We start from the raw sequence: 17377 nt of genomic DNA on the forward strand, positions 1-17377 counted from the left end.
GAGGCGATTATCGAATACAAGAAGTCCCCCGGATTTGAGCTCGGTCTACAGAGGTTGGGATAAGTAACGTATGAGTTCATGTATCGAATCGCCCTTGCTCGCTTCAGGGCGAAGTACTCGGATATGGAGGTGGAGTCGGACCCCTTCATTAATCTTCCCAAGGACTAGAGTGTCGGGATGCCAGATGAGGTCCCTTTTGATGATAGCCTTGAGGTCCCCCCGAGTTGAGGGGTAGTGTAGTTTTTTTTTTTTTATTCCGGTTGGGTTTTGAATTGTAATGCCCTGACCAAACAGAATGTACATACCTTTTGTCTAATGGAAAACATACCTTACGTTTTGACATGCTCCTGTCGTATCTAAGGGTAAAACTTCTTGAGATTCGAAGTGTTTCACGTCCTCGGTAGGGGGCTTCCCTTTGTGGTTTCAAGGCGGTAAGTTCCCTCTCGGATCACATCGTAAACCCGATAGGGTCCTTCCCAATTTGGGGCTAGTTTTCCTCCAGCTCGGGTTGGGTTGCTTGCCTCGGCCTTCCGCAAGATGAGGTCTCCAGTCTTGATTTGGCACGGGCAAACTCTGCAGTTGTAGAGTCGGGCCACAACCCTCTTGTATGCCAAGTTGCGGAGGTGCGCCTTAGCTCTTCTTTCTTCGAGCAGGTAGAGGTTTGTTCAAAGACCTTCCTCCGAGGTGCCCTCCTCAAAATTCTCAGTGAATAGGGTTGAGAACACCATCTCGGGTGGAAGGACTGCCTCGATCCCATATGACAAACTAAATGGGGATTCGCTTGAGGCGATTTTTAGGGTGGTCCGGGACTCCCATAGAACACTCGAGAGCTTGTCGACCCAAGCGCCGCGAGCCCCGATCACCCTTTTCTTCAAGCCCTCCAGGATGGCCCAATTGGTGGCTTCGGCCTGGCCGTTGGTCTGGGGGTGTGCGACCGAGCTAAACTTTAATTGTATCTCGTAGGACCGATAATAGGCTTCGAATTTTGCAATGTTGAATTGGGGTCCATTTTCAGTGATGACAGCCCTCGGGATCCCAAACAGGGCAATGATGTTCTTCTAGACGAATCCCTCTACTTGTCTTTCTGTGATGGATGCTAGCAGCTCGGCCTCGATCCATTTTGTGAAATAGTCGACCCCGACTATGAGGAATCTTCGTTGCCCGGATGCGAGGAGAAAAGGCCCGAGGAGGTCGAGCCCCCATTGGGCGAAAGGCCAGGCAGCGTCTATCAGGGTGAGAGGGACTACAGGCTGATGTTGTATCTGGGCGTGCTTCTGGCATTGTTAGCACCGTTGCGCATATGACAGTGCGTCTCGGCACATGGTTGGCCAGTAGTGTCCCTGCCTGAGGATTTTGAAAGCTAAGGTTCGGTTGCCAACATATTCCCCGCATATGCCTTCATGGACCTGGGATAGGACTGTCTCAACCTCGGGCGACGCCAAGCAATGTAAGAGGGGTTGAGAGAAGGCTCTTCGGTACAACTTCCCATTGACTTCACAATACCATGATTGGGTACGCCTAAGTCGACATGCGACGACCGGATTGTCGGGCTGCATCCCTTCTCTTTTATAGTGGAGGATCTCCTCGACCCAATTTGAGGTGACCTCGATCGCAACGATAGCCTTGGTTGGCACCGTTGAGGCCGGGAAGACTTTGGTTCTTGGGAGAAGCTCTTCCGGGCTGCGAGCGGAGGCCAATCTGGCCAGGGCGTCGGCCTGGGAGTTATGGGCACGCGGTATCCTCACAGCTAAGCGACGATCGAAACGGCCGGTGAGCCGTCTCACTTTAGCTAGGTATAGCACCTTGGTTGGGTCTTAGGCTTCATAATTTCTGTTGATGTTGCCTACTACCAGTTGTGAGTGACTAAAGGCCTTTAGGTCTCGGACATGCATTTCTGGGGCGAGATGTAGCCCTGAGAGTAGCGCCTCATACTCAGCTTCATTGTTGGTAGCTTTAAACTCTAGTCAGAGTGCCTGCTCATACATCTCTCCCTCCGAGCTTTTGAGGATGAGCCCTGCCCCTGCTCCTCCCGAGGATGCGGATCCGTCCACGTATAGGGCCCAAGTGTGCTCAGGGTGTTTCTGTCGAATAAAGCGCTCGACGAGGGTTAGTTTGGAAATGAACTCAGCCAATACCTGTGCCTTTATAGCGATTCTGGGAGCGTATTGGATGTCGAATTCTCCGAGCTTGATTGACCATATAAGTATCCAATCTGATGCGTCAAACTTGGAGAGGATTTGTCACAAGGGCTAGTTAGAGATTACTTTTATTGTGTGGGCTTGGAAGTATGGTCGTAGTTTCCGGGATGTTTTTATCTATGCTAGAGCCAACTTCTCGATCGAAGGGTATCGCTCCTCGAGTCCAGCAAGGACATGGCTAACGTAGTAGACAGCTTGCTGCGCTTCTGGACTTTCTTGTACCAACACCGAGCTGATTGCCTATTCTGAAGCCTCCAAGTAAAGACCGAGGGTCTCGCTCGAGTTGGGCAAGGCGAGGCGAGGTAGCTGAACATGGTGTGTCTTTAGCTTTGTGAAGGCTTGTTCCCACTCTGGAGTCAATGCAAATTTGTTAGCTCGGCGCAAGGCTTAGAAGAAGGGGAGGCACTTGTCTCCCGAAGCGTGACATGAATCGGCTGAGTGCTGCTAGCCTCCCGGTGAGTTGTTGTATTTCCTTGATCGAGCATGGAGGTTGCATTTCTATTATGGCCTGAACTTTTTCTAGGTTGACATATATTCCCCTTTGGTGGATGATGAACCCGAGGAATTTACGGGAACTGACCCCGAAGGTGCACTTCGAAGGGTTAAGGCGGATGTTGAACCGCTTGAGGGTCCAGAAGGTTTCGGCCGGGTTAGTTAAATGTGTGCTTTCCGACCTGCTCTTGACAATCATGTCGTCGATGTAGACTTTCATATTCCTCCCAAGTTGTTGCTTGAACATCTTATTGACCATTCTCTGATATGTTGCTCTAGCGTTCTTCAAGACGAAAGGCATTACTTTGTAGCACTATACCCTTTCATCGATGATGAAAGCAGTGTGTTCTTAGTCTTGTGGCGCTATTCAAATTTGGTTGTAGCCCAAGAATGCATCTATGAACATGAGGAGCTCATGTCCTACAGTGGCGTCTACCAGTTGGTCTATCCTTGGAAGTGAGTAGTAGTCTTTTGGGCATGCTCGGTTGAGATCGGTGTAGTCGACATTCATCCTCCAGCTTCTATTATGCTTCTTAACAAGGACTACAATCGATAACCACCGAGCATACTTCGGACACGAATCCAGCGCCGATCAAGCGATCTACCTCGTCGTTGATTGCTTTTTGTCAGTCTGGGGTGAATTTTCTTGGTCTTTGTTTCATAGGATGTGCCTCGGGGTGGATGTTGAGGTGATGTTGCATGATCTCCAGGTCGACTCCGGGCATGTCTTCTGGGGACCATGAGAACACATTGGCATTTTTCTTCAGAAAGTCGACAAGTTGAATTTGGTATGCTTTCGGCAGTGTTGTCCCGACCTTAATGACCTTGTCCGGTTGGCTTCTTCTTAGGGGGACTTCGATCAATTGCTTCGTTGGTTCCAGGTGTGTTGGTGTTTTGAGGTCGTTCCGGGTATCTATGGAAGATCGATCGGGTCGCAACTTCTTTGGCATAGCGACTGTCGTCAGGTAGCATTGTTTGGATTCTCTTAGATTACTTCAGACCACCCCGACCCCAATCGAAGTCGGAAATTTCATGGCGTGGTGGTAGGTAGAGACAACTGCTCTCGGCTTGTTGAGCTCAAGGTTGGTTGAGATGCACCTCTTCAGTGAACTCGTTTGCCTTTGTCACCGTCGGATTCATACACACCGCCCTAGGTCGAGATGGGGAGGGGAATCTCGACTTAGGCCCCTCCAAAAATTAACTTAGTGAAATTCTTTATCAAAGATCCTTTGCCCCCTACCAAATGTTGGCAAGGGGGCTTTTATTTTGGTACCTAAGAGTCGACCATATGTGGCGTTTGTGCGATGATCGACTTCTTGAGCGATGAGTTTGTACCTTCGGATGATCGCTACCCGGGATGTGTGGAACAACACTATACGACGCTATTTCGAGCTTCCCGATGTGATCCTTGTTAGGGTGATGCCAGTTCATGCGGCCCTAAACAACACGAGAGGAAAGCGACAATCGTCCCAAATTCCTGATGGCACATCCGACGTGATGCCGCGAGGTTCTATGATTGCGCTGGTGTGGTTGGGGGTCGCGTTTGTGAAATCCATAATATGCCCTATGACTTTTATTTGGAAGAAATTATATTAAAATCTTAAATACTTAGAATATACTTTATTATTTTCATCACCATTTTTCAATCTTACTAAAAGGAGATATTAATATTAACCGAAGTTCAAGTGATCAGATTCGCTATATTCATAAATATGTCAGTGTTCTACTTTTACCGACACCTAAACTCTAAATTAGAACATACCAATGCGAACGAAACGTCTATTTGAGCGTACCAACTTGAACATACACAGCCACCGAAGAAAATAACATACACGTATACCAGCCTACTAATCAAACCGCACGCCAACATCTGTAACATAAGATTCTACTGCTCCCACCGTGATCTAGTCTTCCGTGGATCCCTCAATGTCCCCACGCACTCCAGGCTGCCAAGTCAAACAAAGTCAACTCGGTCAGCTTGCGTCGTCCTTTGCCATCTCTATGTATTACGATCGTTCCATTACCTGCTCTCGAGACGCGCCACTCGTCGTCGTACCCGATCGCCCAAAAGAAGTACCCGCCGAGGCCCAGCCGCCGCGCGTACTCCACCTTCCTCGTCACCGACCACGATTCGTCGTAGCCGATCCACGTCCTCCCCGCGTAGGAGTACGCTGCCACCATCGCCTCGTCGTGCACCACCGTCGCCCCCTTCTCCCTGTTGAACTCCTCCACCTTGGCGTACACGAGCACCCCGTCCTTCCCCGGGCCCACGCCGACCGTCGGCGCGCCAACTCCGTGCTGCTCCGGGTCCTTCAGAAGCCACGTCTTGCCGTATAGCGGCATGCCCATTGCCACCTTCTCCCGCGGCATCCCGGCGGCCACCCACGACTCCAGCCCGTAGCTCGTGCTCACGTTGCTGCTGGGATCGTACAGTGCCGCGTGCTCGCCAGTAGCCGACGTCTCCCAGGAGCCGTGTAAGTCGTAGCACATCGCGTTGATCCAGTCGAGCCCCGCGGCCATCCGGTCGATCGGGTACGACCGCCGACCGCTGCTGAGAAAGAAGTGGGGAGCAAAGTACACGGCCGACGTCAGGAGGAGGCGCGGCCGGCCGGTGGTTACGGCCTCGCTCTCCACTGCGGCGCGCCACTCGAGCAGCAGCTCCCCGAGGTCGGCCATCTCCTTGTCGTCCTTGGGGAACTCCCAGTCGAGGTCGAAGCCGTCGATGTCGTACTCGCGGGCGAAGGCGACGGTGGAGTGGATGAAGGCGGAGCGGGCGGCGGGGTCGGCGGCGAGCGGGGCGAAGGCGGAGTGGCTACCGCCGCCGCCGATGGAGATCAAGGCCATGACGGGCGGGTCGTGGGCGTGGATGGCAGCGGCGAAGTTTCTCAGCATGCGGTCGCCGTCGGGGGTGATGACGAGCTCGGAGGTGGTGGGATCGACTTGGACGAAGGCGTAGAAGACGTGGGTGAAGTAGGAGAGGTCGATAGAGGAGGGCGGAGAGTAGGAGAAGGTCCACGTTGGCCAATAACCAGCTTTGATTGCAGAGGGACTAGAAGCAGCCATTCCTGCATCAGAGAAGATGGAGGGGAAGAAGAGAGTGATCAAAAGCAGAAACGCTACGTGTCGTCCACCAGCCATCCTCACAACACAGCAGGAGCAGCCTTCATTGTTGGGATTTTGGTGACTGCTGTGTTAACTAATTAAAAGAAAATTACTATGTAATCCGAACCATTCTTTTTATCCTACTTAAACTATCTTTATTTATATTCATCCCTTTTCTAACTCAGCAAAATAGCCAATCCCAGACAAAATCATATGTTACTGCTGGTCTAATTCTACCTTGAGGAAACCCATTACATGGTTTTGTACACATCTTTCCTGGTCATACGGGGAAGACAATTTGTATGATACACAAAGAATTATCTATTAAGCATTTACATCACTTCATATGAATCTTACAAAGTGTTCAGTGCATGAAACTATCGCAAGCTATATTCATTCCCTTTTCATTAATCGCACTATTTTTTGCTCAGTTATTCTACCTTATGCATTCATTTACAAGTCAGGAAGAAGAAGAAGAAGGTAGCTGCTTCCGAGATAAAATTTAACTACGATGTATGGTGGAGCTTTTTTTTTTTGATGTTACATTTATGCTTGCTTTAAGTGTTCATTGATGAACATGATCGTGCTGATGATTTCAAAAGTTTGATGCAAAACTATATAGATAAACAAAGCACAAAATCGTAAGTCATTGCAGATTAGGGTTACAGAGCAAATTCTCTTCGAATGTTGTCATGTTTACTTACATACGCATGCAGTTGGATAAGCTGGAGAAGTGGAACCGTACCTTGCAACTTTGTTGTTGCTTCTTCTTCAACTTGAGAGTGCCATTTCCTCCCGGAACACCAATTGGGTCGATCTTGGCGTTCCAGGTGTTAGGGTTTGTCTCGTCGACTTCTTTCTGAGCTCTTACGGGATTACAAAAGATCTACCATCAAGAGTAACTGATATAAGGTTAGAGATCTGGAGAAGTTAATTTGTAGGATGGAGGAGCAGATACTTTACCAAAGAATCTGCAATTCAAATATTTGGTGTCAGATTATTCGAAGACGCTGGTCTCTGGGTGATCTTCATCTCGATTGAGACGACAACATGAGCGCTTTCAACTTTCTTCGGGTTGGGTTTCACAAGTTTGATGGTACGGGCAGAAAGAGGAGGAGAGAAGGCGCCGTCGACTTGTACGGACGAGAGGAGACGATGGACAGGGATAAAAAAGCTGGGAAACGAAGGAGGAGGAGGAGAAGAGAGCAGGCAAGATGCGGCGAAGCAAAACCGCCTCCGCCCGCTTCCACCGTCCGCCGGCCGCCGTTAGAAGAGGAGGAATCGCCGCGTGCGGCTCTCCATGGTTGCCAGGAAAGGGGTTTGGGAACTGAGCGGAAGGGGGAACGAGGACTGGGGATCGAATTGAGCAACGTTGTCAATTATTCTGTTCCCACATGCGTAACCTGCAAAAACAATGACAGTCTATATGGGTCCCAGTTGGTCTCTCCAATGTATTGGCTGTTGCGATTTCGAGTAACACCGTTACGTTTTTCAGAAAGACTCAAATCGAACCGGGTTTATTTCTTAATTAAACCAAGCCGAACCAAACCGAATAGAGCGAGAGAGAGAGAGAGAGTTATCGGTTGACTCGTCTCCGCTCGTTCGCCCATCGATGTCTGACTCCCTAATAAACGTGCTCGTCTGCGGATCCTGAAGCAACCTCCCTCAAAGCCCTCACCTCCTTCCGTCTCCACATCGATCCCGAGTTCGATCTCCAGGGGGCGAACATGGAGGCGTCCTCGTGGGACGCCCTTCGGAAACAGGTGCCTCACCCTTGCCCTAACCCTAAAGAAATCTTGCGTCTTTCTTGATCCGCGCGGAACATCCGATTCTGGTGCAAATTTTCATGGAATTGGCGTTGATCTGATTTGTGAATTGTGGATTATGTCCCGATTGTTTGGTTTTCCCCCCCCTTTTTTGTGCCAAATTGATCTGATATCGATCACGAACTGCCGGAATTTTATTGCTTGGGATTTTGTATTTCTCATGGGATTGTGGTGGTGAAGGATCTTAGGGCCTGTAGGAGCTGTTTATGTTTTGATTTGATTAAGATTTGAGCGTCCTTAATCCCTAATATCAAAGTCCTTTTGTTCACCGATTCTTTGGTAAGAGATTTTTGTTAATATATTGAATGCGTTCTTTATGCAAGATGCCTAAAAATTAAGCAGTAAGGGATCTTTCTTCTAATTCCTAAATTATAAAGGTAGATCTTGGACGCGTCTCTGGAGATCACGGAAGGAATACATTGACTCCCTTAAAACGTAACCTATTTAAACAAGTGATTTTCTGAGAACAAGCAGCAGAATCGGATTGTTCACCAAACAGCTGCACGTTAGGAATTTGAAGAAATATATACTATTACCAAGTTTTTTTTTATTTTTCTAATTAAAATATAACATCCCATGAAAAAATGACAATCGTTGTTATTCCTACTGTAACATTTTATCAAGTTGTTCTTGTAGATCGTCCTCCCTTTTTGGTGATTAGGATTGTCTGGAAGCCCTCCATCCATATTTGCATAAGATGCTTGCCTCATTGGTGTCAGTGCATTATAAATTTTTATTTTGGACAAAGCAATCTTTACTTTAGCAAGAAATATCGTTTGGAGTGCACAAGCTCTCACAATTGTGTTTTATTTCCATCAATATTGGCATGGGCATGAGCACCCAACCAAAAAGTAGCTTCGATGAAGATTAGGAAAATGAAGAATGAAATGTAATGTGAAGGATTTTGCAATATTGATCGCTCCAGCCCACTGGCATGTAGATAAGCCATTACCAAGGTTATGCTTTCTGACCTATTGGCAGTGTAAGGTAATTAATATGCATATCTTGTCATGTGATTGGAAGCATCTGAGTCAATAATCCACAAGTTCTGACAGGATGCAAGATTAGAAATGAGAATGAAGGGGGAGTTGTCTCATGTTTGATGTGTGGATGCATAAGAAAGGAATATCCAAGACCAACTTGTTTGGGTTGTCCAAAGGCAGCATACTGTGTGTCACTTAATTCTTCGTTTGCCCATGAGTAGGCCCCACATCTTTGGATTTTTTAAGCTTTCCATGGTGCATTTTAACAGCTTCTTGAATACCTTGGTTATCTTTTTACAGTCTGATCTTACTGAAACGGTGCATTTTCATCAATTAGTAGACTAGTTCTATTGCAATTTTGAGAATCCTCACTTTTATGAGAATTACTACAACTAGCATTCAAGATGTAGGCCACATCTTATATCATCTATTATCTCTTATGTGCATGTTGAGGACAAGCATGCAATAAGAATACAACTTTTCTTTTGCTGAGGTTTGAGTTTGAATTAGCTACATGTGCATAGTAGCATGAGTAGAAACATTAATTAATCAGGGTTACCAAAGCATCTAATCCACATAGTTCTGGCTCTATTCATGAGTCCTTTTTTTACATATCCATATTCCTTCTAGTGGCCTGGTGGCAGCTTTGTTTGAATGCAGGAAGTTGTTCCCATTAAGCTTTAGTATTAGTTATCCATTGTCTAGAATTCTCATTGATTGGTAATCTGTTCTATATGGAAAAAACTTCTTATATTCCTTTAACATTAGTTGCTGACATATGTTCCTTCACTAGGGATCAGCCAATGATGTGTTCAGGCTTTGACAATGTTAAGTTGTAAATACATTGAATCTTTGGTGCAACTAAGTACAAAATAAATTAACCAAAATTTTTTGTTAGGTGGTGAATTTTGATGCTATGATTTGATTATCCAAGATGATAACTATTTATTGGCAAAGTTATATTCTCTTTGAGACCGAAATCTTAAAATTGTTGATTATCAAGAAATTGGCAAAGTATGTTTACAAAAGAGTAGGCTTCATAGCCACTCCAAGCCATGAACAGTTGTAAGAAACACCATCCATACTAAGATCAGTTAATCATCACAGCATCACATCATTCTGGTGAAATAAACACTAATAGAATGACGGTTATGGAATATGCCATTTCTTGAAAGTTGGTCTAGTACGAGTCAGGAGGAAACTTGTGGATACCTGGTAAATAGGGATGAGGTGGTTCATGCTTGGAATGTTGCTGGATGGAAAAGGTGCTTGCAGTTGCAATAGTTTTGATGATTCACACAGCATGATAACGAAGGTGCCATTATTTTCAGTGATTTTGCATGCCTTGAGAGGTTGGCAAATTTCTGACCCGAACAATCTCAATAAAGCCTTTACAGAGCAATTGTGTGCCAGATGATCTAAGCTTTGAGGTTTTCCGACTAGACAAATTAAGAGATCTTCCTTCGTCTTGAATGATTGTGAAACATTGAGAATCACTCAATCAGCATAGGTAAGAATTGCCCAATGCTAGTACTACTCAGCTCAGTATGTCATTACTTTCATGGCACATGCTGACTAATATTGTTGAGCATGGTAATTTTATACCTCAGTTTTGATAAAGCTGTGAAATATAACTTTTTTTTCAAACATTCAACATATTTTTGTTGGTTATTACAAGTTATTGTATTGCTTCCTTGGCACTCTATGGTTTACTGTTACGGTTCTTTATAGTTTCGAGGCCTTTTTTAATGATAGGCGTAGAAGGCATGTTATACATGTGACGTACCATGTTAAGACATTGAACTCTGTTGATAAGGATATTTTTCTTGTTGATAGGCAAGGAAGCTTGAAGCTCAGTTGGATGAGCAGATGACTTCATATCGTAGACTGGTTTCGGCAAAACCTGATGGCTCAGCAAATGAACTAGAATCTGGAATTGAACATTTACTGAAGCAACTCCAGCATGTCAATTTGCAGATGCAAACTTGGGTTTCTTCTGGGGGCTCACAGATTATTTCTCATACATTGACACGACATAAAGAAATTCTGCAAGATCTTACTCAGGTACAAAGTGCTGCTAAAGGTGCATTCACTTCTGGAAATCTGTCCTTGAACCAGTTCAGAATTTGGTGCATAGGATTCAAGAAAATTAATCTTGCCTTTGTTCATGTGTTTTTAGGAGTTTTTCCGTCTTCGCTCGAGTCTTAGAGCAAAGCAAGAACGTGCTTCACTTCTTCTCGACTTTAGGGATTTTGACAAGGCAAAAGTAGACATGGAAGAGGGTGCTGATTCTGTTGAGCATGCTTTGCTTAAAGAACAAGCTACTATAAGTAGAAGTTCAGGGCAGGTGCCTGATCTCTCTCTCTCTCTCTCTCTCTCTCTCTCTCTCTCTCTCTCTCTCTCTCTTATATATATATATATATATATATAAACTCCCCACATACATACATGACCACACATCATGCGAATGTACTTTTGTTTGTGTATTCCACCTCTCTCTTCATAATACATTCCATTATAATCTTTGGCAGTATTTGTTGCTTTCCATTGTAATTATCATCTACAAAGTTCTTCAGCATGGTGGCTGGTTACATTATTGGCAGTTCCTTTATTGGCCTGGTTTATTTGTATGTTACTGAAATAGTGGTATTTGCTTCAAATCTAAGCTAAATAACTTAAAAAGTTCTCATTATATTTTACCTCAGCAAATAATTTGTTAAGAAGAGAAAATTGAAAGAGTAAACTGTATAAGGTGAGAGACAGTCAAGAAGAGTGGGTCTTAGATGATAATCAATATTCGCATCATTCATGTGGATAATTTACATGGGATGCTGTCCTGTCTCAGTCAAGGCAAGGACTAGCCTTTCCTTCACAAGATCATGACATGGTCCACTGCAGCTGCAGATCACAGTTGGAGTTTGTTTTGCACTCTTTGTTTGTGGTTGGACCCTGTTTTGGCCAAGACAGCTTTAATATATCATACAGCAGATATATTAAAGCTGCTAATTTGTCAGGGGAACTTTCTTTGCAGCAGTGCAAATGTCTTACAAGCAGGAGCATCAACATGGTAATTGGATATCAATTTAACAAAAGCTGAAGCTCATAGGTTATGGGCTGACAATTGGTATATATCTAGTCTAAGCCATAAGATACTGTTTGACTCTTGCATGTTTGCTTTTTTCCGTCTCTTTGCTAGGGGGTGAACCTTATGAATGATTTGGCCAAAAGACACCATGATGTTATACTCAGATATATTGTAAAAGTTCATGACATTGCATTTCCAAAGTACACATTGACCATTTGCAATTTATGAAACTAAGTACATGGAAATGCTATTTGGTTGTTTCTTGTATGGACACACATCACCCAGTATTTTGTCGTCTTGCCACTTGTGATGTTTCTTATTTGTTTATCATGTTATTTTTCTATCAGATGTTTCTTCTTTTATCATGCAATTCCATATCATGGGCAAGAAAAAAGAAATAAACTTACTGCAATTTCATTGCATCAGAAGCAGTTGGCACTTGTGACACAATCCTTTCACAAATTTTGTCATCTAATATTATTATTATTATTATTATTATTATTCGACCATGTTTATGGTATTTCAGATGGATAATGTAATATCTCAAGCACAAGCTACCCTAGGATCACTTATTTTTCAGCGCTCCACATTTGGTGGGATCAACACAAAGATAAGCAATGTTAGCAGCAGACTTCCTACGGTATGTGCACGATAAGTTTGGCTTGATGCAGAGTTAGCTTGTTGATCGAGAGTAAATGCTTTAACGCATATAGCTACTGTGCACTCCCTGCAGGTAAATCATATCCTATCAGCAATTAAAAGGAAAAAGTCAATGGACACCATCATCCTCTCCCTTGTTGCTTCTGTTTGTACATTTATGATGTTGATTTACTGGTTGTCAAAGTGACTTGCATCTTAAAACTGATGCCTATGAAAGATCTGCCTATATATTAAGAACATACTCATGTCTCAGAGAACATGCACCCTTTTGTAACTTGTGTTGTACTTCACCCTGTTCATTTCTACTATTAATTGTCCTGCAGAAGAGCAGAGTGTGTGTTATGGAACACTTGTAAATCTCCATCCTTTTTGATCCATGACTCGTTAGATGATAAATGTAGAGAGCGTCGACCTGCTGTTGTATGGGAAGCATTGAAGCCTCATTCCAATCACCTCAAAGTCAACAGTGTAGGCTTCATCAGATCCAAGATTATTCCTGTTGAACATGACACATGGCTTCCTCAATATTTTTTGAAACAAAATTATGTGATTGAGTTTATATATGTTTTATTTTTATTTTTATTTTTATTTTTATTTTGATTAAACTAGCAAAATAAATAGTATTTAAGTCCATGAGTAAAAAAAATTGATGATCGAAAAATTAAAATGTAATTACTGTTTGCGTGATTTAAAGTTTTTTATTATTATTATTACATCTGATGGTTGTTCGGGTGTCTAAAAACATGACTCGAAGTCATGACCAATTTATGACGCACACAGCGTCTTTCTAGGAAGAGACTGGAGTGTTGCCCCGAGGTCTCGAGCTTCTGGGACGTGTGATAAATTCACAAGACGAATACATGGTCCTTAATAGGCTCATATATGGCCTCTTTGTGCGGGGCTCTTTGATCCTTTCTTTTCTTGATTTTTGGGTATCAAAATAGGGGGGATGTCTGTCTGATAAGGTGAACCATCAATACTTGCAACTTCGAGTTGGCGTGCAAAAGCTACTTTGAGAAGCATCTTTTGCTGCATGGCAAAGGATACTGATGCGGTCTTCTGGTTTTATTAGATAGTACCAAATGCAAAGTAGTAGTCGAAGCCGCACAGGAAATCAGTGTGCTTATTGTACTGTATGCAAGGATAATTATACCTCTGGTACCTAAACCGTATTAACATCAAAATTTTTTTATATTTAAAAAATTTATATTATAATCCTTATAATTATAAAAATAAAATAAATAAATTTCATTTATCCTAATGTCATGTGTGATGATGTAAAAATGATAAACAAAAAAATAATCTTAATATCCTTTTTATTTTTAATAATTTTATCAGAAAAAAAAATAATTTTAACACCTCAAGAAATAATAAGAACTTAACACATGATGTCATGTATTATGTTTTTCATCAATGCAATTGACGATGTTAGGACAAACAAAATTATTTATTTCACTTTAAAAATTATAAGAATCCCAATATAAAATTTTAAATATAGATCAAAATATAAAAATATAAGAGATAATATGTAATTAACCCATCCAAACAAAAGATCACTATTCAACCATAAGTTTGAGCTCCACACGTTACTGACAACTCGTTCCCTCCACGAATTAGTTATTACTTATATCTTTTAGTTGTCATATGAGAAACGCAAACCTCTTTCAACGTTGGATTCGATATCAGGATCGAACAGGAACCAAAAAATTGTTTGCCAAAGACCATAGAGTTTCATGAACCATAGATGAGCTAAAGAGTAGAATTCATTTCAATCTGTTACGTTGAGGCTCCTAGAGAAAGACAGTCATATACAAGTTTTAAGAACAGGATTAACAGTTGACATGATTCAGTACAAATGAATCATCACATGATTCGGTACAAATGAATTATCCACTACAATTGGGAATAAGAACAATCCTTTTAGATATGAACATGGAGAACATTGGCACGATAAGAGTTACCCAGTAAGTTTCGGCATTCTAGCAAATCAGTAAGGAGACAAGCTAGATGACAACTCACATTTGTTGGGAGAATTCCAAATATGCAGAGGGGAGGCCAAGCAAAGATAGGACAAATTATGAAATTATGTTGATGATGTTTCCGACTTGAGCCCGGCAGGGAAGATGCTATTCTTAAACAATTTAGCCCTGCATTACAGACAGAAAACTAGGTTTGCATTCTATCAGTGACAACCATATTCACGTTGTGAACACCAAGAAAAGAAATGAAATGATGATTTAATTACCTTAGTGAATCATAACCAAGGCAGCACCATTCACACCATCTTAAAAAATTAACATTGCTTTTCTCGGATCCACTCAACGAAATTGTCCAAAATTAAGGGCCAAGCAAGTTCGGCATCATAATTGTTAAGATATGGGAAGTTCATCTACAACAGACGATGGTAACATGTCATGCAAGTTTATCTAGAACATAGGAAGGTTAGATGTAAGCATTTCATCATTCAAGAAAACATAGAAACAACACCTTCTGGCGGTAAACTGTACGTGGGTACAAATGACAGCAGTGTGGGACTCTTCTGGATAGCAGGCAATCCACCTAAACTGGGCTCAAAAGACTTTTGGGGTGGATTCAAATAGGTCTATGTACCTGAGTCCAGTTTGGGTTCAGGTTCTGATGCTCACAGGGTTTGTCACGTTCAGCTTTGAGCAGCAAGTATCCTACTCATTGTCATTCCTAATGTGAGCTAGTGATGACCGCAGGTTTAAGCGGGTTGGCATTTTCAGAATACCAGTCAAACAATGTAAACCAGGTTTGGGTACCCACAACCGGTACATGTAAGGAGGTAGGTATCATATCAGATACAGTCGGGTTCCTCCATAGTCAAGTTTGAGTTTGGGTTTTGGGTTCAGGTTCAGGTGAATCTGCATTTAATCGACCTGTTTCATCCCTAATCCCTATACATAGGATAATGAAACTCTCAACACATGGATCAAAATGTACCTCTTTACAAAATCTGAGAAAGCTTGTCTGTTGGTCCAGGTTTATGACCGTGTAATCAAGTTGGTACTGCAAATTGGCATGTCCACGAGTATCAGATTACCGATTCAGATCACAGAAAATAAGGGCATACTAGGATTGTTAGCAAAGAAATAACAGAAAATACAATCGGATATTAGACCATGGTCTAAGGGGATAGACAAAAGCTGAAAGCATTAATTAGTAATTACCTTAAGATATTTGACGAACTTGTCAACTTGAGGCCAGAATTGGAAGCCTAGTATAAGATCAAGCAGTTCACATGCACTTCTGTTTTTCCTCGACATAAGAATACATTACATAGTTCGAGAATATCAGGTAAGATATGTCTTCTCATCACATACATACATACATATATACATATATACATACATATATACATATATACATACATACATACATATATATATATATATATATATATATATATATATATATATATATATATATATTAAGAGCCATGAGAGACTGATAACTCTACCACCTGTAGTCCAGAATGAGAAGAACATTGGTACTGAATGCTTTATGATTTGTGTCTACAAATACACATAAAAGTAATGGTGATAAAGTCTGACTCGGTCAATCCAAAAGAGGCATCTGCATATGCATAGAAGAGGTTGTCAATCCGTTCCACCTCCTTGAAACATCTTTACTAAAGGCTAAACAGCAAAAAATGAAGAAAAACTGAGATAAATTGGCCGCATCGAAAAGTGGATGATGGTAGTATACAAGCAAGAAACAAAGGAGTGGGGGAGACAATGGTAGAAGTTTTCAAACATGGGTATGTATCTAACAGTGACTGACAGTTTTCAATCAAAATCAAAAGAGCATCACTGAGCTTCATTATCCTCGATATCACAAGAATTACTGGAATGTGATTGGCCTTCAGTACTTCATTGAATTACTTCTTTTAGTTAATAGAATATTCAAGATGGTGCCATGATTGTTACTTCAAAAGATAGCAGGAAAGTTGACAATGCAGCCATGGATCAGACTAATTTATAAGATCTTTTTTACACCTTTTGGTTAGATTTCAACACGTCCACATTCAACAGAAAAAAGCATGGTTAACTGATTATAAAGCCAACTCCAGTGTCCCTGAAAGCAAAGGCTGAAAAGAATTAAGAGCATCAATGAAAAAAATCTATATTTCAACCATCAAAGTTATGACAAATTCCCAACTATTTTACAGCCGCTCCCTGTTTCAGCTAATTCCAGGTTGTTCTAAAACGAAAAGATAAAAAGTAGATCCCACGATGAAATTCAGCTAATCCTGGATGGTAAGAGTTACAGTTCTGATCTTGGGATATCTTGCTTTTTCTTTGTTCTTATTCCTATCTCCTTCAAAAGATGCAATACATTGATACCTAAAATTAGTGATGGACACAAAAGGACATGTATTTGACAATACAATATACATAACCTGGAAAAAGCCTGGTTCCAAAAAACTGAAAACCAAGCCACATGTAGCCCCAATATTATATCGTCTTCAACTATCCTACATTCTATTCCTGGCGTGAGACCAGGTGGTGGACATATTCATGATTTGGAGCATCACGATCCTAACAAAGAACCCTTTTCCGTATATACATGTAAACCAATTCAACAAACAACACCAATTCGTCAGACCCGAGAATCAAAAGCAACAGAAGGTTCAAGATTTAAACCCTTTAAACAGTATCCCATGATCGCAGCCAGCAGAAGGCTAGTCAAATTCAATGAGGTAACGGAACCAAGTCACACAAAAAGCGTCGTACACCAACCCCGCCAAACGAAACGAGAAATACAGAGAGACGATTCATCGAGTTCCAAACAACGGCGGGATGGATCTAGGTTACCACTCACCCGAGCGGCAGGCAACGGAGGAAACCGGGGAAGCGTTGACGGGGGCGGCGGAGCCGGATTTCCGCGTGGAGGATCGCCACATCGCCCCTCCGGACCAATCGAGGCGAGGCGGAGTAGCAAAACGGTGGCCTTTTGGGTGTGTGTCGTGTTGTTTGTTTTAGCGAAAGAGAAAATATTGAGTAATCT

The 17377-nt window shown here is 42.5% G+C and overlaps 2 protein-coding genes and 1 long non-coding RNA gene across 7 annotated transcripts; 1 reads left to right on the forward strand and 2 right to left on the reverse strand.

The window, feature by feature from the left end:
• Window positions 1-4454: 4454 nt before the first annotated feature.
• LOC135583965 (nod factor hydrolase protein 1-like) lies at window positions 4455-7161 on the reverse strand. Of its 3 annotated transcripts, none has more exons than XM_065158894.1 (3): window positions 6756-7161; window positions 6538-6678; window positions 4455-5755 (listed from the first exon to the last, which is right to left on the reverse strand). In XM_065158894.1, the coding sequence occupies exon 3, from the start codon at window positions 5751-5753 to the stop codon at window positions 4614-4616; it is 1140 nt and encodes a 379-aa protein (XP_065014966.1). In that variant the 5' UTR covers window positions 5754-5755; window positions 6538-6678; window positions 6756-7161; the 3' UTR covers window positions 4455-4613. The 3 variants fall into 3 exon arrangements, with proteins under 3 accessions (XP_065014966.1, XP_065014967.1, XP_065014968.1); XM_065158895.1 differs by having other exon boundaries at window positions 6538-6694; XM_065158896.1 differs by lacking the exons at window positions 6538-6678; window positions 6756-7161 and having other exon boundaries at window positions 4455-4636; window positions 4715-6148.
• A 216-nt stretch (window positions 7162-7377) lies between these two features.
• Window positions 7378-12695, forward strand: LOC103991963 (Golgi SNAP receptor complex member 1-1). The gene is made up of 5 exons (XM_009411514.3): window positions 7378-7555; window positions 10438-10665; window positions 10781-10948; window positions 12213-12326; window positions 12420-12695. Exons 1-5 carry the CDS (start codon window positions 7520-7522, stop codon window positions 12531-12533), a joined length of 660 nt encoding a protein of 219 aa, XP_009409789.2. The 5' UTR covers window positions 7378-7519; the 3' UTR covers window positions 12534-12695.
• A 1396-nt stretch (window positions 12696-14091) lies between these two features.
• LOC135643020 (uncharacterized) lies at window positions 14092-17332 on the reverse strand. 3 transcript variants are annotated; one of them, XR_010498128.1, is made up of 5 exons: window positions 17192-17332; window positions 15538-15616; window positions 15311-15376; window positions 14592-14735; window positions 14092-14512 (listed from the first exon to the last, which is right to left on the reverse strand). It is a non-coding gene; the product is annotated as an uncharacterized LOC135643020 (long non-coding RNA). The 3 variants fall into 3 exon arrangements; XR_010498126.1 differs by lacking the exon at window positions 15538-15616; XR_010498127.1 differs by lacking the exons at window positions 15311-15376; window positions 15538-15616.
• Between the last annotated feature and the right edge of the window lie 45 nt (window positions 17333-17377).

Source organism: Musa acuminata, chromosome BXJ3-7, assembly GCF_036884655.1.
Source record: "Musa acuminata AAA Group cultivar baxijiao chromosome BXJ3-7, Cavendish_Baxijiao_AAA, whole genome shotgun sequence".
Taxonomy (NCBI): Eukaryota; Viridiplantae; Streptophyta; class Magnoliopsida; order Zingiberales; family Musaceae; genus Musa; species Musa acuminata.

Bases quoted from the DNA above. Each gene is read 5' to 3' on its own strand.
- LOC135583965 (XM_065158894.1), bottom strand. From the start codon at position 5,753: ATGGCTGCTTCTAGTCCCTCTGCAATCAAAGCTGGTTATTGGCCAACG.
- LOC103991963 (XM_009411514.3), top strand. From the start codon at position 7,520: ATGGAGGCGTCCTCGTGGGACGCCCTTCGGAAACAG. The intron at 10,949-12,212 runs GTGCCTGATCTC...ATGGTATTTCAG, and splicing joins TAAGTAGAAGTTCAGGGCAG to ATGGATAATGTAATATCTCA. The intron at 12,327-12,419 runs GTATGTGCACGA...CACTCCCTGCAG, and splicing joins TTAGCAGCAGACTTCCTACG to GTAAATCATATCCTATCAGC.